The following is a 26,516-nucleotide window of genomic DNA, read 5'->3' as shown; positions in this document are numbered from 1 at the left end:
TGGGCTCAAATTAGAATTTACTTTATTTTTTTTACAAAATTGACCGAACAGTGCGAGATTTCTAGAACGTTTACACTTGCATTAAGTAGACATAAAAGTTATAATTATTTCTCTTACAAGTAAGTCTTATTCACCTGTGTCGTAAGCGGCGCGAGTCGTCGCGCGAAACTTTACATGATTCTATCAAACGATCGGTTCACATAATTATACCTTAAAAGTCGTCACTAAGTAAATTATGATTAATAATGATAAAGAAAGCATAATTATAAACTAAACTCGATACAATTACACTTAACCAGTATTAGTCGATCGCCGATACATTTCTAATACAATATTTATAATACACAACGAATTTGGGACAGATCACGACCGGCGCTCCACACTTTACTATACACAATACGGCACTATTCGCTACGCAGTATAAAAATTTAGTTTTAAATATCATTTTAAAGGGGAAACATATTATGATACAATGCTAAATTCCATTTATAGATAAGCTAGGGGCGAGATTCACAGTAAAGTTGTGGTGTCGACGGTCGCCGCGCATAAGCGATGCGTTTAGAAACCCTTTACAGAACAATGCACTGTCTAACAGAACATTGCTTCAAATTACTGTTATCTTTTCTTTTCTTTTATCTTTTTCTTTATTGATACTGTCTCGAATATTGAGCGTCGCCCTGGAAATTATTGACGGCAGAAACCTATATATTTCATATGATATATATGGATTGAATAAATAATTTCTTCATAATAGTCAAACTAAATATAATATACTCTTATATAAATTTATGTTATAATATATTTAGCTGGTCATACAATTTCCAAGGCGAATGTCGTTGATAAATTAGAAGATAAAAGGTAGCCTATGTTTTGTACTTTATAATTAAATCAAAATGCTAGTTCGCAACTGCCACTCCAATGTATAAAACAATGTTTAGCGATTTAGTTATTAAAATAGGGTCTGTTAACTATTAAAATTTCAAAAATCAATAATAACAATCATAAAAGCATATTTATTTGGACAGTAACTAGCATTTTGTCTTAAGCGAGTTGAAAAATAATTGTAATTTGTCACTTGGAAGAGGAGCTGCTGATTTCACTCTTATAATTAAACTAAAGAAACCTAACAATCTAGTACCATAGTTATAATCAACAATGTTAAACAGTAAACTAATAATGTTTTTTGGGAATAGGATAGTTTGTATAATTTCTTCATAAGTAAATTCATTTCGGACATCACAGTCACCATCAACTGAAAAAATTCAATATATCCCCATCTCTCCTCGAATATAATATACAATAATACATATATATATGTGAATATAATGATAATAATCGGGTATAAGTTGTATACAGTTGTATCCATATAAAAGTATAACTAAAATAAATACCTTATTAAGCAAAAATTAACAATAATCTAAAAATAAATCTAAAATCGAAAAAGAAAATGCGCACCGTCTTCACGTCGAAGCATCTCCGAAGCGACGCGCCGACTCTTTCGATCTCTAACAGAATTTGCATTCCAAATGCATTGAAAGGCAGATTTTTGTAATATACAGTTTATTGTTGTTTCGAGAAATGATCAGTAAACATATTGATTAAGACACGACCCGCCACGGGGCGGACCAAAAAACGTTAATATTAAAATAGTACGATTGCCCAGCTACCCAGTGAAGTTAGTATCAGTTATGTACACTACCCCCGCTACTCCGCTATAGCTATACTTACATACGCTACGTTACGTTAATCAGATGTCGCGTCGCTACACACACATATATATATTACACACTAGAGCGAGAGTTCGTCAGTGTCGTCGGGCGCGTCGGCCGCGTCCGAGGCGTCCAGGTGGCGCTGGCGGCTCTGCAGGTACTGGCGGTGCGCGTACTTGTTGAAGCGGCGCTTGGCCATGAAGAGCGTGGCGATGGTGCGCGGCGCGAGGCGCACGGCGGCGGCGCGCGACGTGATGCCGCCGCGCCGGCACTCGCCGCACGTGTAGTCCAGCACGTTCAGCGTCGCCACCGTCGCCCTAACGCACTCTGCACACAACGCGCACGCACACGTCACCACACGTATACACAGACACGCACGCACACAGCCACACACACCGGACTTCCGAACGACTAACGTATCAGGCGTCGATAGGTCCATAAGTCGATATACACACGTAATTATTTAATCGCAATTACCAGTAGAATTACTTTATTTATAAAGTGAATAAATTATTTAATTGATAGATCTATTTTACTGCACAAATCAAACTCAGGAAATTTGAATAACTCCCATACTAAACAGCTAATTATGATTTAAAAATTAGATGTTCAAATCGACTTATCATCTTATTGACGCCTGTTACGGAATTATTTGATAAACAAATAAAAAAACAAAACAAAATCGTAAGTTTCGGCCGTCATATGTAGCTGTGAGTGTGTCGTGAATGTATGCCGTGTATTATATATAGCACACAAATAAATATGTATATATGCATTTCTATTAAAATACCGACTTCCTAGACAGGAGGTTCGAGCCCTGATTGTCTATAGCATTTCGAGTTGGCTCTAACGAGGCAGTTTATATATTTTGCTGGACACATCATGCGGTCACCTATACGTCCATTCTAAACACATCTAACACAAGACTTGAAGCTTCCTATTTCGGGTGACTGTGTATGACTTTACATAGCTCAAACTCGGTGGTTCACGATGGAATTAACATCGAGAGTTAAAAAGCGAATATATGGAACAAGCGTGTATATAGATACATACAACATGATAAAAAATTGTCGAAAATGAAATAATGTAAACCATGCATTTCAAGGCATTAATTAAAGCACAAAGCGGCAGACATAAAGAATATAATTTCCTATCGATCGGAACAAAAAATTATATTCTTATGTGATCAAAAGAAAACAAGCGTATAGAAAAATATAGAAAGCTGGATATAAGTTATATAACCAAGTATATCTAAGAAGCTTATCTCTTTAATCGATGAAAAACAAGGTCTCAAAACTGAACCTAGTCTCAATTATATCCAGCCCCATAAAGCATGACAACCTATGGACGCGTTAACAGTGAATAGTATAAACTGAGTATTCTTAGACATATATAATATATCATAAATATTCTGTTCAATAACCACTGCCGCTGTCACGTGCAGGGGGCAGGGGGGTGCGCTAACAATGGCTAATATAAACTGAATATTTCAAAAACCACAATATAACATCAATATTCTGTTCAACTATCACTGCCGCATTAACATGCAAGGGGGCGCAGGGGGGAGACGACCGGGGATGGAGGCGAGGGGGATTTGGGGGGGAAAGTTCCCGCTACAATGACGTACCTTGATGGTGTTGCCTATCGCACAGCTTACAAATGACGAGCTGCATTGTCCCCTTGGGCCCGATGAAGGAGCGATCGCACAGCGGGCAGTAGCGACCGATGCGATACGCCCTACGCACGCACGCACACACACATACGGACCGCACGCGCACAAGCACCGGAACACAGAAACACGCCATTAGTATCGGCCGAGTCGGGCCGAGCGGACTCGGATTACACTTTGTTACTTATCGTTGGCTCGATCGTGGTAATTAATAATTTCTTTATTTGTTTATATATACATGGCATAAAATAGATATATAAGAATTGAAAGTAAACATAAAACAAATGCGCTGAAATTTAAATGTAATATACATAGAAATTTAGATTAACTTAGCACAAAAGGAATATCGTAGAAATTGTTTACCAATCAAAAAGTTAACTGGAAACTTTAATAAGAACATAACAGATTAAATAAAAGTGTGAATAAAGAGAAAATAATTTTATAAAGAGCCAGAAAACAAGTAACAAAGTAAGTTAGTGAATGCTTAAACATGATAATTGAATTACGCCCGTGTTAGTTAAACGAAGTATGGAATGAAGTTAGTCTCTGTTACAACGGCTGATGATGTCGACATCCTTAGCCATGATGGGATATTAATTGAAGCAACACTTTATAACTAATATAGTAGAGGAAAATAAATTAAATAACAAAACTGCTTGTTGCGTCAATTACATAAAAAGAATCAATATCAAGTTACCAATAATTATTTAAAAAAAATGAAAATGGACAGTAAAGTAGGGTATACAAAAAAATGAGTGTTAATTCCTAAGGCCAATTTCACACATGATTATGATGATTCTCATAATTTTTAAAACAAATTTGGGGCTTAATTTGGAAAAGTATGACTTTGAAATTTGTATTCAAAACTTATCCAACATTTTACCCGCTTTACTGACCCACAAAGATTGTTTGCCTAAACATTACTCGTAACCGAAGCGTCCTCAAACAAAAATCTATATATAGTACAAAAATAGTATGTAGAAAAAAAAAACAAACAACCTCCGTTACTTAATCGAAATATCTTGTATGAAGAGATGTGGTGCATGCAACTTATAACTATTACCAAATTCTGCTAAATATTATCTTCAATACTTATGAATAAACTATATAAAAATTTAACTTGGTTTTAATAAGAAATATATTACTTAGAAGAATTCGGTAAGGAGTAAATGTGCTGATTAAACGCTTGGATCGTAAATAACATTATGCGGGGTCAAAAATGCTACAATCAATATACCAGAGAAAGCGGATTCCGATAGTGAAAGGGGGTGAGCTTGTGTTAGTCAACATTGAACACGCATGGAATGACGTGAGAACACAATGTCTACCAAGACCAGTTAACAAATTACGGACCTTAGGGCGGGGACCGCTCTCGCTACTCGCCAATTCTATTATTTACTCGATTATTTATTATTAATTAATCGAATATTAATACTTATTAATATGTATATATCATACTAAATTGTAAGCTATTATAAGTACATTTAAAATCGATTATGACTATGTTTATTATCGGTTAATCGAAGAGAGTTATCGATTATTTAAAACCCATTTTACTTTTTATATATAATTCTACATAGGCGTGACAATTTATAGTAGGAGAGCAGCCGCCCGCAAAGCGAGTCCATACACATAGAATCATCGAGAAACTTTGTAAAAAATCTTAGTACTTTTCGTCGGCATCTCCTTCGATGTAAACGCAACTATTGGTTCAGGTTTTGTTGTTGCCCCTCTTGCTTTTACTTGAAAAACAACCGTGTCACTTTGAGTACCATCATTCTCTTTAGTTTTAGTCGTTAAGAAATATTTACGTGCTTGTGTGATTATTATTACTTTTTTAAAAAAATATTAGTAGAACCAGAACCAAAGCAGTTTTTAGTTCATTATAAATTGTAATGTAATTTTAACAATATACAATTAATTATCTGTGGTCTTTGATTGTATGAATTCAGGTTCTACTATGCTATATACATTTTTGAAAAATTGGTTTGCAGATTAACCTGTTATTCGAAGTCAGTAATAAATTACAGATATAATAAATGTCTTATCTCTCTGGCCTTGTATTGTAAATATTTTGGATTTGAACAAAAAAATATACATACAAAAAGGTTAAAAAGGGAATATGTTCATTCTGATTTTAAGAGGCCATTTTATATTAGGACTCTTACTTAATATTCAATCAACTAAATAATTCATAAATTTGTTAAGCCATCATTAAGTGTTCTACTGTTAAAATTTAAAATTGTTTAGAATTTTTAAAATAAACTATTTGAAGTTTACATAACACTTGTGATAGTGTAAATACATTTTAATTCACTTAATATTATGACTAACAATAGAATATAAAGTTTTATGTCATTATGTTAAATATTGCACTTACTTTACTTATTATAAATATTGAATAATTGATATTTTCAATAATTACTACTATGAAAATTCGACAAAAAAACTTTATACTACAATAAATATAATTACTATCTTCTAATAATTACACGCGTCCACTTACAGCTCGATGTGACATATACCATATACAATAACGAAATTAACAAATTATTATTATCTTTATGAACTTTACTATTTTTATCTTCATTAAAGATAATAATATTAACTAGATTGCTTTATGTTAAACATAAAAACATGCACAATTATTTTTTTATATCAAATTCTAAACTTAAACTTAACCCTGTTTTGTCTAATGACAAGAACGAGGAAATGAAAGTAAATCATTCTCACGAGTGGGAATCGAATCCCACAAAGTTCACGTTCATTTCATGTGTCTATGGGCGTGTCAGTCACGTGGTGTGAGTGTAAGCGGACGCGTGCACACGTATACAGGTATAGATAGGGGTAGATGCCGACCTGGCGCATGGCGTGCACAGCGAGTGTGAGTAGAGCTTGTGCCCGCCGGGCCCCCGCCGCGTCTGGTGGTGCCACTCGGCGGGCCCCCCGCTCGCGCCTGTTCCTCCTGCCACGCCAGGGCCCCCCAGCCCGCTTGCCTCTCGCGCGCCGCACGACTTGCACACTGCACACTCCACGCAGTGCCACCGACCTGCAACGTGACGGGTCGAGGGTTAGTTACGTGGCGAGTGAAGGGTTAAGGGTTTCACCCACAGTTTTGGAAATACCTAAGTAGCTTTTTATTACAATTATTCTGGATGCCACTGCCTTGCGGTACGAGGGGTCCGTATCAATATACAGATTGGACGAGTTACAAACCAATATCCATGCGTTGTAAATCAATTAGCGCGCGGCGACGTAAGTGTGTAAGTGCGGCGACATAAGTGTGTAAGCGCGACGGTTGTGTTCGATTTTCACTCGGGGCAATAAATGCTTTAATATTTTCATTTTATTGCTCTGGTAACAAGGCAAAACGCGACGTTGAGTTTCCTCACTAAACACACTATGGCTTGAAAATGCGGTGAAAACCGGGGATCAACGTGTCTTAACACTCGGTTCCCTCTGCCTATCTAGCTATATGCGAGATATAGCGTGAAACTAAGAAAAAATATTTTTAATTGCATCACGTGTACCACCCAAGAATGGAAAGTACTGGGTACAATAGATTTTTTAACTATACATAATTTATGTACCAGATTCACTAGTGATTGTGTTGAATAGTGGAACTCACCAATGTGTTTTGTCTGTTAGTACAACTAATGTGACTGTAAACGTGAAGGTTGTGAGATCATTTTCCACTCAGGAGAACGTAATAATTTCATTGCCCTACTCTGGTAAGAAGACAAATGACGGCTTTGAGTTTCGCCACACAACACGCAACGTTCCAAAAATTGAGAAACAGTGCCACAACACCGTTTCCTCTACCAACTTATATGCGAAGAAAATCAAATGTAACATATATAACCCACCAGTGGGCACAGTTCTGAGGCCAACACAATAAATATGAAAGCCGCGATCGCACAGATCACAGAACAGCATCTTGTCGTCGTCGGCGGGGCGCGCACACGAGCAGCACGTCTTGCACTCGGCGCACTGCCACGCGTACTCGCGGCACTTGCGGATAGTGTCCGGCCCGAGCTCGATGCACGACGGGTGTACTGGCGACGAGGATTTTGTTTTTTTTTATTACTTTTGATAATAATTTATGTTTTACGAATTTTTATTTGTTACACTACGAATGTGTATTTTTGTTACAAAATTGAATATGGCCTCGTAACATCAAACTATACGATACCCACTCAGAATAATAATTATACTTACATTATTTTATTTATATAATTCCCACACAAGGGAATGAATTATTTTCATTATTTAACACCGACAAAAAATTAAATTGCGGTATTAAGGTCTATCACTAAGCACGAAACGCAACGAACGGATTATCACAACACTAGGTTCCCCTCTTAACCTAACAACATTACAAGTCTTATATAAAACCCCCATACTCACGCTTAGCGTTACAATTGGCGCAGACCAGGAACCGCTCGTGCGTGTACTTGCGATTGGCCTCCAGGCGGAGGCTGCACACGCGGCACGTGTCCACTTCCTCCTCCTTGATGGCCGGAGGCTCCGCTTGGCTGCTACTGCGCTTCGTTTTTGTAAGCTTTTTTCTCTGTTTATTAAAATATTTGTGGTTTATTAGAATTAAGTATTTGTTGTTAAGTGTAGATTAGGAGAATGTATTTTAACTGAGTCATCATTTAAAAAAAGATTATTTAATTTTATATTGTTGGTTGTTTTTATAAAAAATAGTCATTTATTAATTTATAGCATATTGAGGCTGTTGTAAGTGCAGTGAGACAGTGTCTAACTGTAAACGCGATGATAAAGCTAGAGATAACAGGGTGGGATTTTTTTTCCTAATTCTGGTATACAAAGCCCAGCGTTGATTTCCGCCAATCAAAGTACAATGAACGCCTTGAAAATTAGGCAGTGCGTAAGAAACAGAATTTCTAAATACTGTGTTCTCTCTGCATACAGCGCGAAACAAAAAAAAATCACCTTAGCATTTCTATGCGTGTCCCTCTCTGAGTCGGAGGAAGAGCACCGCGAGCCCCACTCGCCCTCCGACTCAGAGCTCGTGTCTGGCGGGGACGCGGGCGCGGGGGGCGCCGCCAGCGCCGTGTTTAAGGGAAAGTATCTGAAATTATATTATACGAATTCAATAAAAGTGTAAGCAAATGATATTTTACATTATATCTTAAAATATAAAGGATATTATAAGAGTGTTTTTGTTTCATTAGTGCTCTCTACACAATGCCATACCTGAGCTCGTCAGCCGCGTACGCCCGATAGGTGTGCTGGTACTGCCCGGGCAAAAGCGCGTGCGGGTAGAAGCCATGCGGGGGGCGCACGCGTGGAGGTGGCGCGGGCGCAGGGGGCGCGCGCCGACGCTGCACCGTCAGCGACTGCAGGTCGGCGCACGCTGGCCGCCGCAGGGCGTTGAGGCGCGCGTTGAACTCGCTGGCCGAAGCCACCGCCGCCGCCGCCATGTCCTGTTGTGGCAGAGTTGAACAATTGTTACTAATTATAATTCATAAATAATTGTAGACAATACACTAAATATTATTTTTAAGGTTTTTAAAGTGTTATTCCACACTATGGAAAGAAAAATATTTATTTAGAAAAATGTTTAATAAATAGCATTCTCTCTTGCCAGACGATAATTCTTAGCAATTATCTTTGGGAAGCGAAAATTTGTAAAAATCTTCCTACAGAGATGCTAACAATTCAACAAATTCGATTTCACTAAATATTGTCACGAAAAATCTAGATTGAAAATGTATAAGTTACCCAAACAGTAATAAGATTTTTTATAGTAATAAGACTCCATTTTATAAAGGCATTAGCGGGAGTGTTCATTATATATTTTGTTACAGGAGTACATTTATGTTTAATTCTGAATGCTGTTCGTATTATTACGGCGAAATGTTGCCAAAATATACTTAATTTGCGTAATCTCCCTTATCTACTTATCTATTAATTTTTATCATCAATCAACCTGACCTACCTCACTGTGAGATGTAGTCATCTAAATCAACAATATATTAAATTAAGTAAGCTAAGCTATGACACAATGAGATGACTGTGGATGGCCTACTCGGAGGAATACATTATTTGCATTTTTATATTTTTATTAGTTCAATTAGATCGGGAAAAGAGAACTATGTTCTAAATACTGTGTTCTCTGCTTTTAGCCTTAACTCAAGACATTGCATGTCGAGTTGCGACTTAATGCCAAGCTTTATTTTATCAGAGTTGAGAATGAGAGACGTCAATTAACGCTTAGTTAAAATCAAAATTTAAGATATAATTAACATTTCCGAGTGTAGTTTTACCACTAGTAATTTAAATAAAAACATACCTGTCTAGTCTTTTCTGGATCAACTTTAGGTGGTTCAGGTTTACTATCTATTGGTTTTTGATCTTTAAACTCAATTTTTTCCATTTTAACTACAATTTTCGTATCATCTGGAACATCGTCCTCGGGTTCCGCGAGCTGCCTTTCACGTTGATGACTCCGGAACTCTTCATATTTGTGAGGATAGTCTGATAGCATTATGTCCAAGACTTCACTCGCGTCTACTGCTGTTATACCTAGAAACATTTTTTTTTTTACTTCACACTGTATCCCAAATTATAATAAAATATATTATAATATTTAAATAATATATTATAATATTTATAGAAAATAATTATAAAAATTCTTCTCCTCAGTAAAAGTAGTATTAATTTTGTAAAAAAAATACTGTTTTTAAATCATACTCATGCATACTATAATATTTGAAAATAAATATAGATCTTCATTGATTTTTTCTATTAACTTTTTTCTTCAAGCTGTATCCCGCACATAGTAGTGTAGGCGGAGGACACCAGGGAACCTAGTGTAAAGACACTCTGTTCCTCACTTTTCGCCGAATTCATGAGGCATTGAATGTTGGGTGAGAAAATATGTTATAAATAATGGATTAAAAGATCTAAATAGCTCCGTTGAAGCTCATAATATGAGGAATATTATACCAAACAAATTCTTTAAGAAACTAATAGTTCTAATTGAAGAATTCTTTTAGTGTTAGATAGTCCATTTAATAAAGAGGCCATAGTCAGTTTTATCTTGGGCACTTGGCCCTGTGTAATGGCAAATAAAAAAATATATTTTCATAAGAAAATAAATCAGCTTCACGCTATATACCGCACACAGCAGGATAGACAGATGGAACCTAGTGTTAATACACTCAGCTTCTTAATTTCCGCCGAATTTTTCGAAACATTGTGTGTTATATGGCGAAACTCAATGTCGGGCTTTTTGCTTTGGTGCCAGAGTAAAGAAATGAAAATATTAATTCAGTCCCTCGAGTGGGAATCCAACCCACAACGGTCACATTACAGTCACACCCTTGTGCCCCTATGCCGGGCCTCTATTATTATATAAATCCATACCTATATTATAAATTCGAAAGTAACTCTGTCTGTCTGTCTGTCTGTCTTTTACGCAATCAGGGCCAAACCGCTAATTTCATAGTGATAAAATACTCATATAGAGATACTTGAGGGTCTCGGGATGAACATAGGATACTTTTTTTCTCATATTTGTAATATTTTCGATATATACCAATATATTAAAATACTTATTAATTTGACATGCAATTTATTCCGCCATGTTAATAACAACCGCCGTTGCTAGGTAACGGCTTACATAGTTTGTTGTTTTAAGAAAACGTCACCCAAAATGAGCTTGCTTAACGCATACATGGCGCGCGCCTATATAGATTTGTATACATTAACAAAAATTAGATGATTTCTATAATTTGATATTCATCCCTATGAAAATAAATATAAGAGTCACTTTTAGCATTTCATCTAGATTGAAATTATAGTTTACTGTATAACATTCTAATAAATAATAAAGAAGATGTCACTGATTCGAAATGACCTAGCCTACGAGTGGCATAGTATGACCGACGCGAACGGACAGGTGCCTTTGATGGTTTTGTAAATTTTCATACATTTTGAACTACTGTTAATTTTTATGTAATTATTTGCTGTTGACAATTAATTTATACTTTTCTTTGGTTCTATTATAATAGAAATCGAACTCTATTAGAAGAGAACCAAAGTGTAGTTTAAAAAGTAGTTTTATTTTGATTATTTAGGCTTATATTTTTGTACGAATTCTATTGAAAATTGTAAATAATTTCATAAATATTCTTATAGCTTAAGCAAGCGAAGCCGCGTCCGGGCCCACTAGTATAATATATAAAACATCTGTCGATACCTAAATCGCAAAGGGCTTCAGTAACCAGTCCTTTGCTTAAAACATAGTCTCTTTCCTCTCCAGTTATAGTCCGTCTCTTCAGTTCTGGATATCTCCGTTTAAAGCTTTTCACATTCAGGAACATTGCCACTTGCTCTTGAATCATCATGACCTGAAGAATTATATATATTTTTTTTAGATTCAGGTAACCCGCATATAGCAATATACAAAAAGTATAATCTAGTATTTACGCACTCCGTTTACACATATTACCGAATTTTTGACAAGATTATAGCACAATCCATTCCCAAACTAAAGAACGAAAACATCATTTCCCTAAGCAGGATCAAACCTGCAAATGCGCTCACAGTCCCGGCGCTTTGACACTATATTTTTTTATTTAAGTAAGAAAATACACAATTTTCTTTCAAAATAATACATCTATGTACATTTTTTTATTTGGATATAATAAGAGAATTACACAATACCTGCGGTTCTCCATCTGTTGTTTCAGGTGGCGACCACGTGTATTCTTTGACATCGGCAGCTGTCCATACTTTATTACTGAAAACATAAATATTTGTTAATTTTTTTTTGTATCCTGCATAGAATGGCAGAGTATTAAACGCTCGATAATCTATTTCAAGACTTTGTGTATTAAATGGCGGAACTTAACGCAGAGACTGCGGCTCAAATAATTCTACCAGAGTGGGAAACAATCCCAATATAAATAATAAAACAATTAAAATCTTTGTTTTCCATAACAATATTGTAATATTTTCTCACCTATCAAATAAGTCTGCAAATTTTGATTTTTTCATCTTATTACTGTCATTAGTTGAACTTTTGACAGAACTTTGTGAATCTTCATCAAGCAAATGTGATGGTCTGAAAGTAAAAAAAAAAAATTGTTATTTTCTTGCAATTTCTATATATATATTTAAAAATTCTAATAAACATACTTAGCAGGAGTAGCATTATCATCCATCATGCAAGTCTCCTCTTCGAAAAGTTGAACAGTTGTGGTTGCAGGACCACATACTCTGCCATATATTCCCATTGTTTCCTAACAAAATGATAAGTAAAGAGAATTAGATGAAGATTAATAAAAAATATAAATGATTAAGTAAATCAATATCTAAATCAAGTCTGAAATATGTACTGATATAAATTACCTTCATGTACATAGCGCCCCTGCCACCCCCCCGGCCCCTACCCCGCCTCGGACTCCTGGCGGGGCGACCTCTTCCACCGCGACTACCTCTGCCTCGACTTCCACGTCCTCTGTTCTCGCTTATCATCTCTGGCGATTTTAAAAACGGATCTTCCATTTTAGGCAGAGTAGACTCCAAAACCACTTTTAAGTCCGGAGTACTCCCAAAAAACGGCATATCCGTTGAAGATGTACGTCGTCTACTCGTAAGAGGCGTCGAACAAACAGAAGGCATTTTATCGAGAGCTTCCGTCATGCGAGGCAATTTAATGCGGGAGCTGGTAGGATCTATTTCCTCCTCAGGTTTCTGTTCTGCAAAAAAATTATTAGCAGTCTCGACTGTTTCGGCCGGCGTCGGGTTTGGTTCTGTGTCGAGCCTTCGACCTCGCCCGCGCCCTCTTCCTCTAGGCTTCACTAATATAACTGGACGATCTCTGGAAAATATATTACTTATTAAATAAAATCAAATATCAATATAAAAATAAATTGAAATTATATCTAAATCATGGGAAAATAAATGTGATTTTTTTTGCGTCACGCTGTACGTTGCGCACTCAGCAAGGTAGGCAGAAAGATAAGTTAACACCATTTTCCGCCAAATTTTGGAGATATGATATGCGTGGAGAACGGAACTCAATGACGCGCCTTGCCTCGACGCCAGTGCGAAGAAATGAAAATATTTAATTTTTTCGCGTGAGAATCGAACCCACAATCTGTCTCGTTTACTTTGTGCCCTACAACTGACCTCAATGTAAAAAGTTATGCATAAATTACCTCGAAAGTCGTAATGACCGCTGCGGACGTTCCTCTAGTGCCGAGATAGGTAAAGTAATTGGTTTCGCTCCTTCAGAGACCGGCAATTTTCGTGGACGGCCGCGTTTTCTAGGTTGGGGTGTCATTTCTACAGATTTTGGAATATCTTGCATAAAATCATTACTTCTTAAACTATCAACTTCAAGAGGATCTCTGGCCATTTCCTCAGGTGCGCTAAAATCACGAGATTCGGAATTATCGTGAAATACTATTTGGACTTCTGGTCTACTTTTATCCATGGAGGCGTTGTCGGAAACAAGTTCGGGGCTTTCAACTGAAGTACTCGATTTCAAATCCGGGCTGGAACTTTGACTGTTTTCAGGGTGTATAAGATCAAGGGCGTGCAACTGTTTGGCTTGTAAATTTGATAAAATATTATGTAGCTTAGAGCTACCATTCTTGGCACAGTTTTCATTATTTAAAATTGAATGATTCCTAGTATTCTTCATGTCTAAAGATCTTATCGGAGGTGATATCGACGCTTTTGAAACAATAGGGGTAATTGTGAGTGATTTGTTAGACAGAAGTTGCCCTAGTTTTAATCTCTTAGTTTCTAATACAGAAAGTTCTGGTTCCTTATTTTGAGGAGGACTCTCTGATTCACTCGTCGAAGTTCTTTTTCCCATATTACGCCTTACATTTGGAGGGTTATCAGATGTTTGCAAGACTCTCGAGCTTCTTAATCTTTTGCCCATGGGCATAGGTGTATCTACATGAGGTTTTCTCCTACTATTTATGAGGTTCTTCTTTTGATGTGTATCATTTAAATCATTACTACTTTTGGGTGAATATAACTGTAGATCAGATTTTTTAGTTTCTTCCGTTATTATTTTTGCTGATGCTCCTTGGTCCGTTTTATTAATTTTAATGATAATTCTAGGAGAATCTTGATCAGAACTATGATGTGAAAATTTTTCAGAAATATTTATTTCAAGAGGTTTTGTTAAATTCTCATTTGCTTCCTTACATAATTCTTGAATTGAACAAGATTTTAGTGGTACATTGCATGCAAGAATATTTTTATTTTCTTTTACCTGGCTTTTGTTTATAGATTGTAAATCAATATTTGTTTCTGAATGCAACCTTTCTACGCGTAAATCACTTCCAATACTTGCATTTTGCGGAGACTTAGATGGATCATTGATTACTGACGCAAATATACCTGTATTGATTTTGTGATCCGAATCTTCTTCTGGAACTTTATCCTTTTTATTTTCTAGTAACTTCTTTAATAAAGTACAATTTTGCCTTATAGGCGTGCTTTTGGCTTTTAGCCTTTCATTAGATAATTTTAAAGAAATATTTATCTCTGAATCAAGATTAGTGGTATTGTCATGATGAACAATGTCTGGTGTAGCTTGGTTCTCTAAAATACCTTTTGAAGTTTTATGCTGTGGACTGCCACTTAGTACTTTAAGTAATTTATTGACATCTTCCTGTGATCTTTCTCCTACTTCATTTATATTTTCTTTTGCTGACGGTATTACCTCTCCTTTTGTGTAAGTAATTTCTTCGGAAGCATTAACACAATTTTGATTTGTCTCTAAATTATTTGTGCTATTATCATTTAGTTCAACATGGCTATGTGTTATTGACTTGCCTTTCAAATTATCATTGGTATGCATCTCTCCTGATAAATTGGCATCTGGTGTTATTTTCAACTTGGAAACCACTGATACAGCAGGATCACTAACATTATTACAATGTTCATGTTCATTTTTATTTATTGAATACTGATCTTCAGCAGTTTTTCTATTAATTTTCATTACCAATGGGGGATTCTTCACAGTAATATCATCATTTTGATCAGGTATTTCCTTCAATCTTTCATTTTCAGGTTTTACTATAGGCTTTATGTTTAATTTTGTTACAGTAGGCATGGTAGTAGTGGTAAATTTTGAGATTTCCTTTTTTGGTGATTGTGGTGATACGGTATTGTCAGGCTTGATTAATGGTTTAATATTTAATTTTGTGACAACTGGTATTGTATCTTCCTTTTTACTGCTTGGTCCTGAGTCTTCCTCATAGGTTTGTTTACAAATAGGTTTAATATTAAGTTTTGTAACAACAGGTATTTGATCAGCATTATCATCACTTGAATTTCCAGTTTCAGATGATTGATTTTCATGATCTCTTAAAGAATCTTCATCTAATGGCTTAACAATAGGCTTAATATTAAGTTTAGTAACAACAGGTATACTATTTTCATCTACATCAGCTTTTAAAACATCACAGTCTTTTTCTTCAGAAGAATTTGTCTCCGGGCTTTTTAAAGGTTTTATATTCAATTTTGTAATCTTAGGTACTTCATCTCTACTATTATCTATTTCACTATCCTTAGGCTTTACTATAGGTTTAATAATTAATTTTGAAACTACAGGAACTTTTTCATCCAAACCCTCAGATAAGTCTATATTGTCAGGTTTTATTAAAGGCTTTATATTTAATTTTGTTACTACAGGTATATTATCAGTGCTATCATAAGATTTAGTCACTGGTTTTATAGTGATTTTAGGAATATGTGTTGTATCTATATTAAGGCCGGACTCTGATATTTTAAATTTTTGTATATCTGTAGATGTACAAAAATTGTGATTTTGTTGATGTTGTGAATGTTCACTATCTTTGTTTATATCATCTGGTGGCTTTATTGGTTTAATAATCAATTTTGGACTAAGTGGCTGATTTTCACATTTTGCTACTGTCTTAATAGTTAATTTAGGTACTTTATCAACCTGTGTATCCTCAGATTGACTCAAAACAACTTTTAATTTTGTAGGAGAATGTTGTTCTAAACTATCACTATTTTGCATAATCTTCTTTGTAGATTTTGTAACATTTTTTTCAGTATAAAACTGTCCTTCTGATTCAGTGCCTGGTTTCCCAAGTTTTATTGTTACTTTGGGAATCGTATCAGAAGGACCTTGGTCGGATGCTGAAGCTTGATCTGATGTACTTGTACTCTCATCATTTTCAGAATATTCAGATTCAGATATTTCACTGCTACTTGACTTTCGATGAATTTCGTTTATTCTCTCTGGTTGTTGACTAATGAGTTTAATATTTAGTTTCTTTATAAGAGGTACTCGTTCTTTACTATGTGTATCAACCTGAGATGCAGGCTCAGAGGTAGGCCAAACAGGTTTTATGGTCAATTTTGGTAAAGGTGGTTTAATCTCATCAATAGTTTTGTTACTTAATTTAATGGTTAATTTGGGAACCTGTTTTACTACTTGAGATTCCTCAGAACAAATTTTTTCTTTAGATATATTACTATTGTCATTCTCTTTACATTGACTGCTTGTTTCTGTTGTTTCAGATATGTTGAGAGAAGTTTTTTTTGTTGTAGTGTCCTCTATAATTTTTTCAGCATTACTTTCCACTGTTTCACTTAAAACAGGACTTGTACACGCAACAGATACTTCTTTTTTATTACAAATCTGATTTGTGCTCTCTAATACAATTTCCTTAGTTTGGTCAGGAGACTTACTAGGTACAATTGCAGGATGTGTGTTGCATTCATTATCAATTGGCTTATTTTCAGCTACAGTTTCCATATAAGCATTCTGAGCAGGTTTAGTAGGCTCAGATGTTGACTGACACTGTTCAATTTGCGCTGTTAGAGGTTTTATGTCAGAATGACATTCTATTTGTATAGGGGTAGCTTGAGTTACTATTTTTTGTCTAATAAGTTTAATTTTTTTTGAAGGACTGCTTGTTTCCGCTTTGCAGATACTAACTTCACTAATATTTGTAATCTCTTCAGGTTTTTCACTACCATGCATGGCAGGCACAGCATCAGAAGAGCTAGATACATCTTTAACAATATTTTCACTTGCCTGCTCAGAAGTGTGGATATTAACACTGGAGTCAACTGTAGAAGAAACAGTTGAATCTGGTCTATTAGGTAAAGGCCGTACTAATCTCCTTCTCAGAGGAGATTTAGTTGCTGAATCCACTGCAGGGATCCTTATATCACTAATACTATTGTCACTTGAAGTTGATTCAGCACTTTCTACAATAACATTGTCTCTACTGTCACTAGACGTAACACATTTCACTGTCCTTTCGCAAGGTGCACTTTCTGTTTTAATAGTCTGTGAAACACTACTAGAAGGAATAACTGGAGCTATTATTGAGTCTATAGGCTCCACAGAACACGACACAGTCTCTTTTTGAGTATCCACCACTGATATCACTATATTGTCACTATTAGATGCAAATGAACTAGTCTGTGGCAATTCTATTCTTAAATATTCCTCTTTTTTATTTGTCAAAATTTCATTTTCAATATTGAGTATATTCGTTGAACTTTTTTGTAAACTTTGTTCTTCATTAATTTTGGCACTTGTGGTAGGGTCTGTATGGGAAATATTTAACGAATCATCTTTATCTTCATTTTTAGTATCTAAAATTTTATTGGAATCTCCCCCACCAGCAAATCTACTATCGGTGTCATTTTCTAAAGCAAAAGGTAAACGCTTCGGTGCTCCAGGCCCGTCGACGATCTCATCTATCATATCCAAAATCGCTTCCGTGCTTGTGTTGACATCTTGCGTTGACGGCGACGGAACACTATCCCCGTCGAAGTTATCTTCCGACATGGCAGGGGTTTCACAAGATGTTCTCTGTTCAGATGAATCCTCATGAAAACTACTAGTTGCATTGACGTCCTCAATTTGTCCAACGTCCTTTTCCCGCGCCGATACGCGGCGGGAAGCGTTCGTCGCGGCGCCCGCATCGTCTTCTGAGCTCTCCATTATCTACTGTTTTGCGATGCTGTCATATCTGAAATATAAAACGCCCGCTAGATGATATTTACGTTTCAAACGGGTAACCTGTCGACGTGCGAGCTTGACAAACCACAGGCACCATTCTAATTCACCATAACGCTAAAAAAATATGTTCACGGATCCATGGTACAGATTATTGTACCTACACATGTACTTTATTTTCATATTCACGACGTTTACGTGTCGTCTAAAAACGCACAGGTTCTTGAAAACTATTCATTCAACAGCGTAAACCGGCAAACAAAAAGCTTGTATACGCCATTTTTAAAACCAAAGACATGGCAGGTTTAGATGTATGAGCCAATAAAAAATATCTTATATGGACAATTCGGCCATTGTCGTGTTGGTAAACTGCAAGAAGCCCATAGATCGCTCCACTTGAGCTTTTAGCTTGTAAAAGAGTAATAAATATGCCTTTCGACATGTGGTAAAACGAGTAGGATAATAGTTAGTTCAATGTAGACAAAAATATTTTGTATGGCAACAAATGATTTTAATCGCCATAACAATCTATTATTATAAGATATTTATTTTAATAAATTAGCTTAGAAAATTTTCGCATATTTACAAATTAATTTAATATAAAAATGGTGAATATCTGCATAAAACCAAAAAAATATGAAACCATGAAAAAAAAACATTTTGTCTATGGTAATAGGTGTACGGTGTACCATTGCCAAAGTTATTTTCAAATGTTAAAAATAGATCTGCAATTTGCAGGCTACATTTTAATTATAATATAAAGGGTTTTTTTTTAATTATTATTATAATCTCGTCGAATTTTAATAACTTATTCTTGCTATATATTATGTACAATTGATATGTTTAAAAAGGTTAACTGCAAAGCAAATGCGAGAATTTTTAAAAACTTTGACTAAATTCAAGATTCAAAATAAAGTAAAAAATATTCTATATATATTTATATATATATATCAAAACATGTGCAATTGTCTTTATTTTTTAATTATAATATTCTATTTACTTTTTTTGATTATTTTTTGGCATTTGATTTACCCGTTGACATTTCACTTGACAGTCTTGAGCAAATGTGTTCTGTAGCCTTGACTTGAGCTTAAGCATTCTATGGCATTTTGGGTATATGTGTTCTGTGTCTGTGATTACTGATTGTGTTATGCAAAAATAATCAAATTGTAGATTCTTTAGACTTCTTTTTGAAATACTTTTTATTGACAATTAAATAATTAGCAAAATAACCATTCTTTCGAAAATTTACCATTTATATTTAGTACAAATAATTACAATGACAACAATTCGACCATTTACGTGCGAAGACATGTTATATTTTAATAATGTGTTAGTAATGCTCTCTTGAAATTGTTATTACTTTAAAATTTAAATCCTTATTATCATTATTTTATTATTGTTTTAGAAACCTCGATCCTTTGACTGAAACATATGGATTATCCTTTTATACACAATACTTAGCACATTGGCCTGAATTCTTTCAAGTGGCAGAGTCACCAAGTGGAGAAATAATGGGATATAGTAAGCGAGATATGAATTTTACAATAAAAAATGTAGATAAATGCAAAACTTAAGAAAAAAAAATAGTTTCCCATATGTTTTCTGGAATTCAATATATTTTAATTCTCAGTAATTATAAAAATACAATGTTTTTGCTTTAGTTTCGGCTTCATTTTTATTTACAGTAATGGGAAAAGCAGAAGGTCATGGTGATAATTGGCATGGCCATGTGACTGCTTTGACAGTAAGTCCGGATTATAGAAGACTAGGAATAGCAGCAACTTTGATGAATATATTAGAAGAAGTTTCTGAAAAGTATATACTTTTTTAATTAATTTGCTGTGCCATAGGAGGTTCTCTAGTTAATATACTATGTTCCTCTAATGCTTATCCATGACTTTTCCTGAATTGTACTACTCAAGTTCAATTTCTTTTTTATTAGAGTAGAGTATGTAGTATACTCAAAGGTGGTCCCATATAACTTTTTAAAAAGATACTGAAAAGTGCTGTCAGCTTGATTTTTTATCACCGTTACTGTCAGTTTTTTTTTAATTATTATTTTTTATTAAATAAAATAAAATATTATCTTTATTATTTTTTCAGAAAGAAGGCATATTTTGTAGATTTGTTTGTAAGAGTAAGCAATAAGGTGGCAATAAATATGTACAAAAATCTGGGATATATTGTTTATAGGACTGTTCTTGAATATTATTCAGGAGATCCAGATGAGGATGCTTATGGTATTAGTTATAGTTACAAAAAAATCTGCTTCACGCTGTATCCTGCATATAGCAGAGTAGACAGCAGGAACCTGGTGTTATGACACTTCCTCACTTTCTGTCAACATTGCAAGTAGAAGAACTCAACACCGGGCTTTTGTCTTGTTGCCAGAGCAAAGAAATGAAAATATTAATAAATAATGATTCAGTTCTTGTAAACATGACCATTGTAGGTTTGATTCCAATTGAAGTAAATTAATTATTAACTTCTCTTTTTAATTAATTAATTATTTTACAAGTGTCTTAAATATTAGACATTACTTTTTCAAGTGTCTTAAGACTAGGTTTCCTCTGCTTACCTTTTGTATGTAAAACACAGTATAGCTAAAAATATAATTGCTTTTATATGTTAATTTTAATTTCATTTATATGTCATATATTGTATAATTTTATCTTTTACAGATATGAGAAAAGCATGTTCAAGAGATATAAATAAAAAGTCAGTTATACCATTAGCACATCCAGTTCGACCAGAAGATGTTGATTGACATGCAATATAATATATTAATATTTATTGAACTTTTGTTTAATTCTATTTAATCTAGCTTATTCAAAACAAGTAGAATAGTCTAATATAATGCATGAAAACCACCTTTTAAATTTTTTTTTTTAAATTGTTATTCTACACTAAGGATATCGAAATATTTTAGGAAATGTCTTTGGCATAGTTTAAGTCAAACCTGTGCCTCTTGGTACTCATTTAATCTAAATGAAAAAAGTAAGTATTCAAGCAATTATTCACTTCCAATGGTTATATTTCGTACAATACAAACAAAACATATATCCCACTCAAATTTTAAGTTATGTGTGTCATTCTTTTTTATTAATGCATAAAAAATTGTATAGAATATTAATTAATGTACATCATACTTAGTTAAATATTTTTTATTACGTAAGTACTTATATACTTGGACAGCAAATGAAAATATAATATATTAAGTGATCTCCTTTACATTAACTATTAAAGGAAAAATCAAACACATAATGATGGTCAATGTTATTTAATAAAATCATATGTAACTATGATTCATTCTCATTGTTATTGTCACTGTTTTCTTCTGGTGTATTTGAATCATTATCATTAGCATCAGTATTCTCTGGAACAGCTTGCTGTTTGCGCCATTGTTTAGCAGCTGCAAGAAGTTTAAGATTGGGTCTAACCATTTCATCTTCTGGGAATATGTAATCAAACACTTCTTCCCATCCTTCTTCAATACCTCCCTCACTGACCACCTTTTGCCTCTTCTTGACCCTACGAGGCATCTTTGACATAACTTTTTCAAGCTTCTCCTGGTCACCTATTTCAGTTTCAAATTCTTTCCATGCTTCCAAAAGAAGAACTCTTGACTCTTTTTCACCAGCACTTCTAAGACTGTCATTTGCACGTTCATATACACGACGAGCCAATTCAATATTGATATTATCAGGATTTTCTGCATTAAGCTCAAATTTAGCATATGATAACCACACTTTTACATGAACAGTTCTTTCTAACAACCTTTCATACAATTGTCTGGCTTTATCTGTTTCACCTTGTGATACTTCAAAGTCTATATAACTTTTCCATAATAGCTCAGGCATATCCAGTCTGGGCTGATTTACTGCTATTTCATATATTGCTCTAGCTCTATCAATATCACCCAATAAAGTTTCTAGTTCTGCAAACTTAATCCATGTCACACAATTCTCTGGTCCATATTCAAGGAATTTTTGATACAATATTCGGCATCTGTCAAATTCTCGAAGTTGAATCTCTAAATCAATATACCCTCTATAAAGTTTATCTTTTGGACATATACCAAGAGCCATGCCTAATGTTTTTCTTGCTTGTTTTAAATTCTTGCATCGAACTTCTAACTGTGCATACATCAACCAAATTTTTGAAAATGTAAATATTTTATGTGGAATCAATTCTAAACATGTTTTGTATACTTGTCGAGCTCTATCCACATCTTCTGCTTCCAATTCCTCATATAAAGCATAATTAATCCATAAATAAATATATCTTCTCCAGAACTGTTTGTCCTTAGATGGTGGTACATTAGCTATGGCCCTTTCGTAAGTATCTCTTACGTCATCTACATTACTTTCATTTTCGACAAGCCTTATGTAATCAAACCATGCATCATAATTTGTAGGGTTCTCTATAACCTCCTGCTCATACATGTATTTCCTTTTGTTAACAATAACATCTTCAATGCCAGATCGGTCTCCGTATTTCTTTTCATGAATAGTATATGCCTTATACAGTTCTTTGTTCCTGTCTTTGGATATATGATCAAGAGCATATTTGTAAATGACTCTAGCTCTATCATGTTCTTTTTGATTTTCTTCAAATTTTGCAAAAGCAATAAACAGTCTTTCATCTAATTCTTCATCACCAAAGAATTCAACGGCTCTTTCATACACTTTTCTAGCACTGTTTATAAAACCATGATTCTCTTCAAATTTTGCATATTTAATCCAATGTTTAACATCAGGATGGACCATTACAAATCTTTCATAAATTTGCCTTGCTCTATCAAGCTCTTTATAACGTAACTCAAAGTTAATGTAAGTCTGCCAGGCTTGTTCATCAGGTTGCCACTCCATCCATCTTTCAAAGACCTAAAAAAAGGGTAGATTGAATATAAATTTAATACTTTTGTATCCTAGAAAAGCTTATTATACTGTACTGTAAGTGATAATCAAAGAAATACAAACTCACTTGTCTTGTCCCTGCTATATTTTCCAACATTTCCTCCATATATGTATATTTGTACCAGAATTGGGATACTCTAGGCAAAATTGTAACTGCTCTGTCCCATAAATTACGAGCATGATTTACTTGCCGGTTACGCATTTCCATTTCAGTGTATTTCAGCCTAAGAACAAAAAACTTGTACTTATTAAAAAAACATATAAAAAATTTAATCTGTTCAAATCCTGCTATGTTAAAATTTTTATGTTTTATTAATAATTATTTTTCTTACCTAATTGTGCAATAACACTTTAAAAATGTTTTGATGGGGCAGTCAAGAATAAGTTGCAACTTGAGGCTTGGTGTTTATTGTGTCAACACTACACACTGTTTTGCCAGAGTGGAAAAATGAACATAATTCATGCCCCTGAGGTGGCATATCCTTCAAAAAAGGTTAGTTACCTTACTGGAGTATTACAACATGCACTTTTAACAAATTTTAATTAATATGCTAGATGTAGTGCACTACTACAGTGGCACAGTGTCTGACTATTAACACCATGGTTTTGGGCTCAATTGCCACTCAGGGGAACAAATTATTATCATTTCCTGTGGTAACAAGCTTTAGGTCAGGATTATGTTGCACCACTCCACATGTGATGTAAAATTAGGCAGCAAATGAAGTAATCTTATAAACTCAAAAACTAGCATACAATGAAGTTAAATTACCAAAGGGTAACATTTCTGTGGTCCACATCCAAAGCCCTCTCATAAATGGAGCGAGCTCTTTGGACTTGCTTCTGTGATTCTTCCCATTGGGCATATTTAAGCCAGTTACCGACAACCTGAAATATATTAAAGTTTACATCAGTATGTTTTTTTGAATATTTTATGACTAAATAATACCTAGTATGAATATATTTTTTACTTACGAGTCTGTTTTTACGAATATTGTCTTCGAAAGCTTTCCTTTTACGATGTTGATAGTCTCTAAGTTCCTCTGGATCTGAGATTTTTTGTTTTGGTGGTGGTGGTTGTATTTCCAAGTCTCTTTCCTTAGCTTCACGTAGCAATTGTTCAGCAGTAATTTGAATTTCGGCTGGTGCTTTGTTTTTGACCTAAATTGTAAAGTTAATTTAATTGTTACACATTTTTCATTTAACTATATAACAAAAAGAACAACCATCAGAACCATCGCTATAACAACTTACTTTTGCCACCTTAGGCATTTTTGTAGATTTTGTATCCATGTTTACCAAAATGTTTGTACTCTATTACAGATATTGAAAAAAGTATATGATTTTAACAGGTTTATGGCATAATCTTCATTGCATTTATAAAATATAAATTAGTAAATACTGTAATGTCGCGTGTCCGTATAATACAAACTACAAATATAACAAGGAAAGGAACATAGACATGGGCGTTACGTAGCGTCACTAGTTTCAGAAACTGCTTACAAGCCAAATCACGGCATAACTAGTTTCGGGCTGTCGTCGAAACTAGTTATGCCGTGATTCGGAGCTACGCGGTTATTCGAAACTACACACATGTTACGTTGTGGTTATGTGTCTGTACACATAGCCATTATTTGACATACGTAGTTTCATTAGAGTAAGCAGTAAGCACTAATCTGTTGTATCTCGCTCTATTATAGTACGTACCGCAAGAAAAAAAGAGACGAGAATAGGCGAATTTGACTGAAAAGCTACAAACATCGTATTTTTTTGTATTAAACACCCAATGAAACGAAAAAGCGATTCTAAACTGTAAATGCAGAAGTTAAACTATATTATTTACATATAGTTTTATGAAAATTCCAAGAAAAATATATATATATATATATATATATACTGAATATACTTTTATTAAATATGTGAATAAATTTTACATTTTTAAATATAAATTATTATAAAAAAGATACATTTAAAAATATAAAAAACCACTCTTCCGAGGGCGGGACAAGGGTCCAAGCCATCGGTGGCTAGGGCTCCAGAGAGAGGAACCGCCGCAAAATACGTGCCGTCTCAAGTAACACTGCCTTCTGTATCCGGTTCTTGATCCAACAGCTAAGCGATAGCCTCTTAAGGTGTTGGTCGAGGCTTTTCGCTATTAGACCGTTAACCGAAACCACTATCGGCACAATGATAGTCGCATTGACATCCTACATGGCGGTAATCTCATGGGCTAGGTCCAAATATTTAGATTGTTTTTCTTTTTCGGCCTTCACGAGATTGTCATCATGTGGGATAGTAATGTCAACAATCACTGCGCGGCGCGCCACTCGGTCTACTAATACTATATCAGGTCTATTGGCAACAATATACCTGTCAGTAATAATAGACCGATCCCAGTAGAGCAAAGCACAGCTATTTTCAAGAACAGACATGGGATTGTACCTGTAGTAAGGCACCTCCAATTCTACAAGGCCATATTGAAGAGCAAGTTGCTGGTGTATTATCTTGGCTACTTGATTGATATATTATTGTTAATAGCTACATTGACACTTATATAGTTGTGTAGGGAACATTACTTATTCTAAATTAATATTATTACATTTACTAAAATCATCCGCACGCAGCGCATTGGAACAATTCAAACCTGTTCCGAGTTTTTTTGCTATGCGTGTCGTAGGCTGCTAGCTAGCATCGCCACGTTTAAAGAGTCGGCTAGAATCGCTTGCGACAATCACTTGTGTATCCATTGCTCTCTTAGCTTGCATTCAATTCTCAACCTTAACTTCTTGCTATTACGTGCTAGTTTAGCTTGTATTTTCTATTGGTATTTATTTAAATTTCTTTATTTCCTTCTGTGATCATTTTCTCTTCACGTATCTGTGAGTTAAATAAATTTGGACAATTTCTCCACAAAATTTGGATTTTTAATTTTACTCATTTAGTGTAAAATAAATAAGATCATATTAAATAGTGGTATCACATCTCAACCGCTATATTGGTGACCCCTAAATTGGTGAGCACTACAATAAATACCTGCGTTTACTGCTGGCAAGAAGATTTAAAACGGCAGGAGGCCATTTTGACGACCTTGGCAAGTGACCTCTGATACAAGATGGAGGACGCGACTACATCCAACGTGTGCAGAATTGGCGTGCGTATTCCACCATTCTGGCCGGAAGAACCAGCCCTTTGGTTTTCACAAATTG

At 34.7% G+C, this 26,516-nt stretch overlaps 3 protein-coding genes across 5 annotated transcripts; 1 reads left to right on the top strand and 2 right to left on the bottom strand.

The window, feature by feature from the left end:
• Nucleotides 1–5: 5 nt before the first annotated feature.
• Nucleotides 6–18,846, bottom strand: e(y)3 (PHD finger protein enhancer of yellow 3). Of its 3 annotated transcripts, none has more exons than XM_085199418.1 (14): nt 13,578–18,845; nt 12,766–13,237; nt 12,553–12,656; nt 12,377–12,478; nt 12,079–12,154; nt 11,612–11,762; nt 9,701–9,933; nt 8,602–8,831; nt 8,338–8,476; nt 7,786–7,948; nt 7,245–7,433; nt 6,238–6,427; nt 3,337–3,446; nt 6–2,036 (listed from the first exon to the last, which is right to left on the bottom strand). In XM_085199418.1, exons 1-14 carry the CDS (start codon nt 18,374–18,376, stop codon nt 1,789–1,791), a joined length of 7,206 nt encoding a protein of 2,401 aa, XP_085055544.1. In that variant the 5' UTR covers nt 18,377–18,845; the 3' UTR covers nt 6–1,788. The 3 variants fall into 3 exon arrangements, with proteins under 3 accessions (XP_085055544.1, XP_085055546.1, XP_085055545.1); XM_085199419.1 differs by lacking the exon at nt 6–2,036 and adding an exon at nt 5,049–5,120 and having other exon boundaries at nt 13,578–18,846; XM_085199420.1 differs by lacking the exon at nt 3,337–3,446 and having other exon boundaries at nt 1,894–2,036.
• Nucleotides 18,847–19,501: 655 nt separating this feature from the next.
• On the top strand, nt 19,502–21,192 carry Naa20A (N-alpha-acetyltransferase 20 A). Its single transcript, XM_085198911.1, has 5 exons — nt 19,502–19,723; nt 19,800–19,915; nt 20,080–20,209; nt 20,498–20,634; nt 21,076–21,192. The coding sequence occupies exons 1-5, from the start codon at nt 19,671–19,673 to the stop codon at nt 21,159–21,161; spliced, it is 522 nt and encodes a 173-aa protein (XP_085055037.1). The 5' UTR covers nt 19,502–19,670; the 3' UTR covers nt 21,162–21,192.
• A 466-nt stretch (nt 21,193–21,658) lies between these two features.
• Nucleotides 21,659–24,744, bottom strand: crn (pre-mRNA splicing factor crn). Its single transcript, XM_085198910.1, has 5 exons — nt 24,565–24,744; nt 24,286–24,471; nt 24,083–24,198; nt 23,381–23,537; nt 21,659–23,280 (listed from the first exon to the last, which is right to left on the bottom strand). Exons 1-5 carry the CDS (start codon nt 24,601–24,603, stop codon nt 21,694–21,696), a joined length of 2,085 nt encoding a protein of 694 aa, XP_085055036.1. The 5' UTR covers nt 24,604–24,744; the 3' UTR covers nt 21,659–21,693.
• Between the last annotated feature and the right edge of the window lie 1,772 nt (nt 24,745–26,516).

Source organism: Heliconius melpomene, chromosome 16, assembly GCF_056956725.1.
Source record: "Heliconius melpomene rosina isolate 202511_hmr_F chromosome 16, ASM5695672v1, whole genome shotgun sequence".
NCBI classification, from domain to species: Eukaryota; Metazoa; Arthropoda; class Insecta; order Lepidoptera; family Nymphalidae; genus Heliconius; species Heliconius melpomene.
Note: the sequence above shows the minus strand (reverse complement) of the source record. Positions and strands in the feature narration are given on the sequence as shown.

Coding starts and splice junctions, on each gene's coding strand:
- Naa20A (XM_085198911.1), top strand. CDS start 19,671: ATGACAACAATTCGACCATTTACGTGCGAAGACATGTTATATTTTAAT. Junction 19,916..20,079: donor TGGAGAAATAATGGGATATA/GTAAGCGAGATA, acceptor TTTTATTTACAG/TAATGGGAAAAGCAGAAGGT. Junction 20,210..20,497: donor TTAGAAGAAGTTTCTGAAAA/GTATATACTTTT, acceptor TTATTTTTTCAG/AAAGAAGGCATATTTTGTAG.
- crn (XM_085198910.1), bottom strand. CDS start 24,603: ATGGATACAAAATCTACAAAAATGCCTAAGGTGGCAAAA. Junction 24,199..24,285: donor ATATTCGTAAAAACAGACTC/GTAAGTAAAAAA, acceptor AATATATTTCAG/GTTGTCGGTAACTGGCTTAA. Junction 23,538..24,082: donor CACAGAAATGTTACCCTTTG/GTAATTTAACTT, acceptor TTTTGTTCTTAG/GCTGAAATACACTGAAATGG.